The 10,155-nt window shown below is 43.0% G+C and overlaps 1 protein-coding gene across 1 annotated transcript in view; it reads left to right on the forward strand.

Annotated features, from left to right (window-relative positions):
• Positions 1–9,524: 9,524 nt before the first annotated feature.
• The window catches only part of BEND4 (BEN domain containing 4), a 31,589-nt gene continuing 30,958 nt past the window's right edge, over positions 9,525–10,155 (forward strand). Inside the window, exon 1 of the mRNA XM_029952169.1 lies at positions 9,525–10,138. Within this exon, the coding sequence (XP_029808029.1) occupies positions 9,525–10,138 (614 nt within the window). The remainder of the gene's footprint in view (positions 10,139–10,155) is intronic.

Raw genomic sequence — 10,155 nt, forward strand, 5'->3', positions numbered from 1 at the left:
GAGGAGGGAGGCAAATCATGAGAGACTCTTGAATACTGAAAACAAACTGAGGGCTGAAGAGGAAGAGGGAAAGAAGATGGGGGGTGATGGTCATAGAGGGGGGCACTTGTAGGGAGGAGAACTGGGTGTTATATGGAAACCAACTTGACAATAAACTATAAATTAAAAAATAATAATAAAATTAAATTAAAAAAAGAAACAATGTATACTTGAAACCATATCTGTGTTCTTAGAAGTCACAAAATATGATAGTGTCAACAGAATGAAAACAAATATCCCTATGGGTTCAATATAAGTGCGGTGCAGGGGCCGGGGGGGGGCTCTGCTAGGCAGCTATGCAGGACTCACACTTCTGGATTATCTTCTGGATTCATGAATGACCTTTCTTGGGAAGCCTGGAATCCCAGTTGGAAGAGGAAAAAAACAAATACAGAACAAAACCACTAGGCTCTGTCATTAAAGGGAAAGTAACAGCTAAGTCACAGCTGCTGTCATGCATATTACAGAAAACACATTACTTGCGTTACAGAGCAGACTGAGTTGCAAGCCAAGTCACTGTTTGCACAGGTGTATCTGTCCGTGAACAAACAAGTCCAGATCAATCCTCCTAAATTTTACCAAGTAGAAAAGAGATGTAGCAAAGCATAAAAGTGGCTTTTGACATTCAACATGGTCTTCCTTTGTCATTTCGGGGTTTTTTTTCCTTATAATTCCAAAGAAGGCTTTTTTCTTGATTCAGGGAACATCTATATCCCACAGAAATGGCTCTTATTAAAGGTTGAGAGAGGGCTATCCATCTGCTCTCCAAGACACCAGTTGCTCCGGTCTACCCAGCATCCCTTCCTTAGGGAAACATCCGTATGTGCGGTTCCGGTGGGCCGCCCTGTGACCCGGGCCTGCTCGGTAACAGAACCCTCTCTCCTGACCAACACACTAGTCCAAGGATGTCATGTAACAGCTCTTTCTCTTGTGGATTTTGAGCTGGGAAGATGATATCTTGTGTCTGCTGGGGCCATCTTTCCTGCAACATGGAGAGATGAGCGGGGTAGAGAAAGAGAAAATTCTAGAACCAGTGAGCCCCTTATAATCTCGAAGACTCTAATTCCTATAGTCTTTTCTTCCTTCCTATGAGATGCCTTAGCATCCTTCTGAGTTGAATGAGCCAATAAATTTCCCTTTGTACTTAATCTGGTTTGAGTTGAATTTCTGTCTCTTGCAACCAAAAGAGTCATAATATAAAAGACTAAAAGTTTAAATCATTGCCTTGACCTCTCCCAGAAGGTGTCTGCCTGAGCTGAATGTATTTCCTTCTCTTACAAAGGACTGAGTATCGTTTATATCCAATAAACCCTTCGACATTCTAGTTTGAATCATCCTCTGATTTTAATCCATTTCTTCCTTTTTCACGCCCCACTTAGCCTGGACTTCGGGCCAATGTGATTACTCTCTAGTTGCGGTAACTTAGTCTGTCTTTGCAAAGACAGGGCCATACCCTGTTTGCTCATAAACAGCAAAATGCTCAGGAACCCCCAATGTGAAGTAGTCTCCCCAGTAGTTACCTTGATACCGTGATGCATTTATACCAGTGACACTGCCACTGCTTCAAGCAGTGATTCTTAAGATAGCTGTATATTCAGATAACCTGAAGAGATTAAAAAAAAAAAAAAAACACCAATGCCAAGGTCTTGTCCCACAGGTTCTGTTTTAATTGGGATGGGGAAGGTCCTGAGCATCAATCTTTTTCAAAATTCTCCCAGCTAAGGCTAAGCCAGCCAAGATTAAGATTGGCTGACCTAAAATATATATCTATATTTGTTTTTAATGATTTTTAGGTTTGATTCAACTAGAATAACTTGCTCTCTGACCATGCCTTGGGGGTGGGGATAGAGAAGGGATGGAGGTGTCAGCCCTATGTAACTCTCCTTCAGTATCTCTGGGGGTGTGCTTGAATTCATTAAGGCACAGTGACTATCTCCAGGGGTGTGTTGGGATGATCAAAAGCCCTGTTCTTAACATCACTTACACACTGTCCCTGTGTTCCGTGGTCATGCGAGCCCAGTGTTTGTGCCCAAGTGTGCAGATCTGTTGTGTGCATTGGTCTTTTGTCCATATAAATTAAATCATTCAAGTTCTGGTAGACTTGTTTTCAAAAAAAATCAAACACTTGACCTTTCTGACAAAACTCACTTGGTCAACAGAGATGATCTTACAGCCCAGCTAAATTATATATGTATTAATGTGCTGGGGCTGTGATAAGAAGGGACCACAAACAAATGGGTTAGCCCATGCGCGTGTGCGCGCGCACACACACACACACACACACACACACACACACACACAGGGAGAGGGCCGTGTGAAGAGGAAGGCAGATGTGTGGGTGATGCTTCTACAAGCCAGGGAACACCAGAGACTGCAAAACACCCGCCAGGATCTAAGGGAGGTGGTGGGACAGACTTTTCACTGCAGTTCTCAGAAGGAACCACTGTGGCTGACACCTTGCTCTTGGATTTCTTGTCTCCAGAACTGTGAGACCAAAACTTTCTGTGGTTTAAGCCACCCAGTTTGTGGAACTTGGTTATAATAGCCTTAGGTGACAAATATAGTCCCTTTCAGAAAAGAAAAGTCTATGATTCTGTAATCATTCACCTTTCATGCTGCCTATAGTGATCAGTGGAATGACCCAGAAGTCTGAATAACCCGAAAACAGTAAGTTAAAGGGTCATTGCTGATCTTTATGCAATGCGTGAAGTTTATTACCAGCTGCTTTCTGAAAACAAAAGAAGAGGAATAAAAACCAAAACTGTCCTTTTTCCTAGCCTGGAAAACAAATCCCAAAAGCCCAGCTGCCTGGACATTATAGAAATCAGTTAGAAAATTATCATAATTTTTATACCAAAAACATATTTCTATAGGTCTTTGGAAATGGGTACTAACAGAAGCTTTGTTAGCAAACCATGAACTACCCCAAGCAAGCAGAGCAACAGTCAAATCCAATTGCTTTCTTGGTTAGGGATATCTGGCATGGATTAATTTGTAGAAAGCCCAGGAAACTATATAGTGTGATATTAGGAAACCTCAAGTTGCCCTTATCTGAGACTGTATTCCATTGGCTCATTTCAGAACCTTCTTCATGGAGGCTGGTCCTCCTGTGGTACTTTGGAATAAGACACAGGGTTAAACACTAATGGACATTATGAACTCATCCTGTCCTGTTGCAATACAATACTCATACAAAGGAATTAAGAGAGGGCAGAATGCATCATAAATATCTCAAGCTCATACTTCTGTCCAGGGTCCTTTCAACTCTTTGGAAGAAAGGTTCTAGAAACTGGAGGAAAGTGAGCAATGCAGAATAAAAGATTAAATTTACTAAGCTTGACCAGGTGTGTTTGCTACTTTGATTAAACAGAAGAACCTTGACTTGACTTAAATCCTCCAGTGATTTGCTTTGTGACTTGGGAAAATTTCTTCAGTTCCTTGTTCTTTAGTTACTTAATGGGATTTAAAGTATCATAACAGTGAACAGATCAATGAACAAATAAACTGACCCATTAACCTGACACAATTAGACAATGATGGCCAATTCTGGTACTTCTGCTGGAGCCAATGGGAAACTGGCATGCTCCTTCCACACAGGTGACAACTGCTGGTGGCTAGATGAACTCTACAAGGGAAGAGCCTGCCAGAGAATGGAAAAAACCACAAGGGAAATCAAAGGAGAGAAATGGAGAGAGATAGACCCCTCCTGCTCACACCGGAGGAACATCGATGCCTACTCTACCTCTGAGATACATGTATCTATCTAGTCCTCAGGGCCATGTGAGCCATAAGCATTTTTACGCTTAATCCATTTGCATTGGGTTTCTGTCACTGGCTACTAAAAGAGTCCTAATAAATATATAGAACCTTGTTAGTGAGAAAAATTGTAATTAGATCAAAGATGGCCGTTCTTTTCTACTCTTTAAAAAGGATGCATCCACTCTAAAAAGGTCCTAGAAGTGGTCACAGGAAGGAAAGGGAGGCAACTAAATTTCCTCTGAATAGCCCAAGGGCCAGCAGCCAGAAGAAGCAAATTTGGGTTTGAGGTAAGGAACATCTTCCCACGACTCAGAGCTGCATAAAAGGGAACAGACCCCCTCCTGAGCATTTTCCGCATCCATCTACCTTTCTTTCTTCCTCACTGCTGTTGCACCGGTCCATCTCATATCGGCTCCCATCTGAATTACCACCAGAGTCTCCGAAAGTCATTCATGCACTCAGCAGATGCGTATCAAGCCTCTAATCTGTGCTAGGCACGATGCTGAGAACTCATTAGGGAGTGGAACAGATAAAAATGCTGAAGACTCAGTAGGGAGCAGAACAGACAAAAGCCCCTGCCCTAAAGGAGTCTGCATTCTGCACAGAGGAAACAACTTACAACATGACAGATGGTGCGAGGTACTAGATGGGAAAGGAGATGGGGAGCGAGGGTGGAGGGCCCAGTTGCAATATAAATAGAGTGATCAGCGAGGCCCTGGCTGACAGATTCTAGAGCTAAGAAGAGAGGGTAGGGGCTGATGCAGACATTTGGGGAAAGAATATTTTAAGCAGAATAAATATTTGAGAGTGAGCATCTGGAGGTGGGACTTTAGGGTCTCTTCAAGACCAGCCGGGCTGGAGTGGCATGAAGGAGGGGGAGGGTAGAAAGACTGAGGTCCAAGACGCAGGGAACAGTTGTGGATCATGAGGGATCTTAAGAAAGCAATTGCAGAGACTCTGGATTTTACTCTCTGGAAGAGAAAGACCATAAAGGGCAGTGAAGAGACATGATTATACTTTAAAAGGGTCACTCAGTCACTGTTTGGAAAATAAATGGTCTTCCTGCTGCCAATCTGATTCTCTACAGTCCACTGTCCACGATGCAGAATGAATCTTTTAAAACATTGTATAGTGACCCGGCAATCAACTCCTGGACATTTACTCCCCCAAAATGCAATTTTCAGCCATACAAACACCTGTACGTGACTTTTCAGAACTGCCTTGTTTGTAACAGTCCCAAATTGAAAACAATCAGAATGTCCTACAATAGGCGAATGGTTAAACAAACGGAGAGACATCCCTCTACGGAATACTAATCAGCCATAAAAAGGAACAAACTATTGATATACACAACATGGAAAGATCTCAAGGGCATTAAACTAAGCAGAAAACCTCGAAAGATCACATATTGCATGGTTCCATTTATACAACCACAGTTACACAAAATGTGCCCATTGGAGGAAATGGATGATAGGTGCCCAGGACCTCTCTGACCTGTCTTTGCAACTTTCTGTGAATCTGCAATCATTTCAAAAAAATTTTTTATTTTAAAAAATTTTAGAAAAGAAATTGTGTTCTGGCGAAAAATCTTGCATTGTGTACATATAGCACTCCCTTCCCGTTACCTGATTCTATTCTTTGTCTTTGAACTATTTTTACAATTTTGAAAGTTTAGATAAGTATATACATGCAAACTGTCCTGTCTGGTAAAAGTTCTCTTCCCCCCTCACTCCCACTCTCCCTCCATGGAAACACGAGTTTACACATGGAAAAACCATTTACACATCCAATTCAACAGGGCTTTATTCCATATCTATCTGTTTTGACTTTTCCTTTACATACAATGAAGGCATTGAACAAGTTAAAGAAAATCTTTAACATCTGTTCATTTTTTTCATCTATATGAGAATCATAATTTTACTTTTCTGAAAATTATCTTGTAAGAACATAAATCAGGTTGTGTCACTCCCCAGCTTAACCCTCTCCAAGCTTCCTGTTGCATTTAAAATGAATGCCAGGAAAAAAACCAAACAAATAAAAAAATAAATAAATAAAATGAAGGCCAGGGGCACCTGGGTAGCTCCGTCAGTTAGGCATTGACTCTTGGTTTCAGCTTGGGTCATGATCCATCGTCTCATGAGTTCAAGCCCTGTATCGAGCTCTGTGCTGACAATGAGGAGCCTGCTTGGGATTCTCTCTCTCCCTCTCTCTCTCTCTGCCTCTCCCCTGCTCATGCTGTCTCTATCTCTCTAAATAAATAAATTTTTTTAAAAAAATAATAAATAAAATGAATGTCAAACATTCCCCAAGGTGTACAAAACACGGCCAAGCCCGGGCCCAGCCTGCCCCAGGGCCTCACCTCCTCACCCTGCCCCTTGCCAGGACACTCCAACTACCTGCGCCTGCTTCATCGCCCTGAGAGCATCACACTTGTTCCCACCTTGTGGTCCCTGCACCTGCTGTCCCCCAGCCTGGACGGCTCTTCTCATGGCTGGCTACTTCTCATGAGTAAACTCTCAGCTCTACTGTTCCACCTCAGAGAGACCTCCTCATACATACCATTCCATCAAAAGTTACCGTCCCCCTCCTATGTTTTATCAGTTACTTCTGAAATACTATCAATAATTGTATTGTTATATATTATGTTAATATTGGTAAATTAATCATATACGTGTATACATTTATGTATTTACCATATTATGTCAATGTGGCATATTAATATTGCTTGGTTAATTTCTAGTTTATTTATTACCTGCCCACTCAAATTCTGTAATAGTAGGATCATGGACTCTGGTTCCATTATATCACCCAATGCTTAGAAAGGTACCTAGCACATAGTAGGCATTCAATAAATATTTGTTGAATAAATCCTTGGGTGAGGGACACCTGGCTGACTCTGTCCGTAGAGCATACAATCGTGGGGTCATGACTTCCAGCCCCACATTGGTCAGAGAACTTACTTAAAAACAACAGATAAACAAACAAAAAAATCCTTGGGTAAATGATGCTTCTGGAAGTAGTGAGCTATTTAGGTATCACTGGAAGTAGGTAGGCATGGTTTGTGCAACCACTTAGAAATGTCATAGAAAAAAAACCAAACAAAAAACGATAGGCATGGGCTTAGTCACTAGAATAAAAGACCCTGAAGGTCTCTTCTAGTACAAGGAGAGTATGATTCTATGGCTACTTACACCCTTTCCGTTACGTAATGGGAAAAGCAAAGTAATCCTCAGACATTTCCCACCAAATCATGGCATGCACACTCCTGTTCCTGCCGCAATATCATCTCAGTATTAAAATGTTGAAGCTAATCAGACATTTAATTTCAAAGTGGAAGGTCATTATCTTGTCACAAAATTTTATTCCAATTACTTTTTTTTCTATTATACGAAATGAATTAAAAGTAGCACAAAACATTGGGAGATCAAACAGTCAATCAGAAGCTCATTAAATATCATTGAAATTGGTGCAATAAAAAGCATTTCCCATGGCTGACTTATTATTTAAAAGCTATGTTCTGGACGGCTCAAGGAATTGACATGCTGCCAATCAAAAATCACCCTGTCTGTAAATAGCCACTTGGCTTTTAAAAGTTCACTACCCTTTTTTTTTTTTTTGAGATAAGAGTAAATATCTAAAGAGATTTAAAGCATGGGTGTAATTACCATCCTATCAGCCCCTGTGAGATCCTAAAGAGAAGATATCAGCAAAGTCACCATCTGATAATTTGGACTATAACTTACAGAAAGATGCTGACAACATGCTACCAGTGATTTTATAAAGACTCCAGTACATTACTTACGGACGATACTCAGGTAAGTACAATCCCAGGCAGGGGTTAGTGGTCAGTTACGATTTTAAAATTGAGTTCAACTACACACTTGGACAAAATGCCCATTTTCTTTTCTCAAGAGGGATTATTAAGCACTTCATTTTTCTACGGACCCAGATGTTAGCATGAAGACCTGAAAGTTGATCATTTTTAAATTTCCATTTTTCCACAAGAAGCCTTCCCCCCACCTTTTCCTTTAAAGCTGAACCACTAATTTTAACATTTAGTTTTATTTGAAACAAACACTTTCTGACATACAGGATAGTAGGTCCTTTTAGTTGGGAAAATATAACAACAGGAGGACTGTTCCCAGTCTCTTAAGTTGTGTAAGTGGTGAGGATGATACAAAATGAAAATACACAGGCAAAAGAGAAAGCGCTCAGGTATAGGAAATTACTTCTTCAGTAGAAGGACTCAAGAATTTCTCCCCTTGAAGCCACCTCACACACACACTGCCACTACCCCAATTTCTTTTCAAAAGCCACGGCTTATTGGCAAATTATCTGGGAGTAAAGTGAGAGGGAAACATTTTGATGCAAAATTCAGAACTGCTTTATAGAAAGAAGCAGTGTGGGGAGGCTTGTTATCATTTATTTCCTCCAGTATATCATTCAATTTCAGCTGTCTCACATCTCAGGAGAAGCTCCCCATTTCTCACTTATGTGCCTAAGAAACATCTCTTTGGCATCTCATTCTCTCTCCCTGTCTTTTACCAGCATTTCATTATTTCATAACTGTCCCTCTCATGCTTGTCTCCCTTTTTCCTACTGATCCACGTGTCCTCATTTAGCAGTTTTCAGAAGCCAGGGAGAAACGTTGCAAATAATGTTAAATATGATTAATATCTTGAATTCCTTGAAATATGACATGCATGAGTTACAATGAAACCTCTTTTATTTCCCCATGAAATGCTTTTGCATAATGAGAAAGAAAATGTCCTCTATGCCCTAATCAGCCCTGACAGTTCCTGGACTCCCAAATACTTTTATTTATGGCATTATTTATTTCATCTCTAATAAATGGAAGGGGGGGTACCCACCGCATGATCTGAGGAGGCTGCAGGAGAGAGGGAGACTATCCTGGGTGGAGGAACACAGAGGGTGAACCAGCAGAGAGAAGGCTTCCAAGGGAAGGGAGATAATGGGAAATAAGAGGGGAAGACTTGAACCCCCAAATGGGTCACTTTTCCAAGACTAAAAGAAAAACTGAAAAGAAATATTTCTTCAGAGTGGAGAGAGGAGAGTCATACATCAAAGAGGAGATGCACCCAGAATCCTAAACCTGGAGAATGAAGACTGATGGCTGGAAACCAATCTTCCTGGGAGGGAGGATGCTGCTAATGGAGCTGGCCTAAGGGAGGGATGATTTGCTCCAAGAAGCCTCTGGGAGAGGCCAGGACACTCTTCTAGATTTGAAGACATCACTACTCCATGGGGACCTCCTCCAAACCACTGAGGCTCTTCTCTCATTCAAATAATTACTGAAAATGTGTGTCTTCCAGAAACACTGACCTGGTGGCTTCCGATGTGTGGGCAATGCAGGGAGCAAGCTCTTAGGCCACCTCGGTTCTACGCGCACATTTACTTATACGTCAAATGACATTGTTGAAAATATCTAATCACCATCCCAAAGGGAGGTATCTGGTCCTATTTTTCCCTCAATTGCACATACAGTCTACGTGCTACGAGGAGTGAGGCTATAAATTCAAATGATCTGGATGCATCTCTGCACTCGGCTACACACTCCTGAGTGTCTGGCTTTGGGCGACTACCTCGCGGAGCCTCGGTTTACTAATCTGTAGAATGGAGTAAATGATTCTGTTGCACACTATGGGGCCCCTATAGGGAATTAATAATAGAACGTAAACGTCCGACGCCCTGTGTGGTCTTGTGATATGCACGAGCTTAAAGGCCATGTGGTCGGAACCCTAGACGCGCAAACAACGCGCAGCGGCGGTGGATCGAGACCTCCAAGATGGTCTTTTCAGAAGGTTGGGAGAGCAGTTCCCCGTGGGCAGAAGAACTGGCTGAGACACCTCCCCAAGGCACACACGCCCCGCCCCAACTACTACCAGCCCCTCCGTGCAACCCCGAGAGTAGGGGGCGCCAGGAGCTCAGGGCCGAACCTTAACCCCGCCCGCAACGGCAGAAGCCTCAAGTCCGCACGTGGGGCTCCAAAGTCTCGCGCTGGCCGGAACCTCGCCCTGTTTACCCGCGCGCCCTCGGGATCCGGCTTTCCCCTTCCCTCCCCCCGTCGGAGGCGCACACCCGGCGTGCGGACCCCACGGGCGACTGCAGCGCCAGGCCCCGCCCCCGCCCCCATTATCATTAGCAGATATTACCCTAAACACTTGCTCTTTACTTCCTTTCTCCCTCCAGGCATTGGCGAGGCGGTCTGTCAATCAGCGCTCGGGCGGCAGCCCCCCGCGCGGGGGCTCAGCTATGCCAGCCTCAGCGACAGGCGGCAGTGGCGGCGGCGGCGGCGGCCCAGGCACACACCCTCCCACAGGCGCGCACTCGGGCAGA

Source organism: Suricata suricatta, chromosome 1 (assembly GCF_006229205.1).
Source record: "Suricata suricatta isolate VVHF042 chromosome 1, meerkat_22Aug2017_6uvM2_HiC, whole genome shotgun sequence".
Lineage (NCBI taxonomy): Eukaryota > Metazoa > Chordata > Mammalia > Carnivora > Herpestidae > Suricata > Suricata suricatta.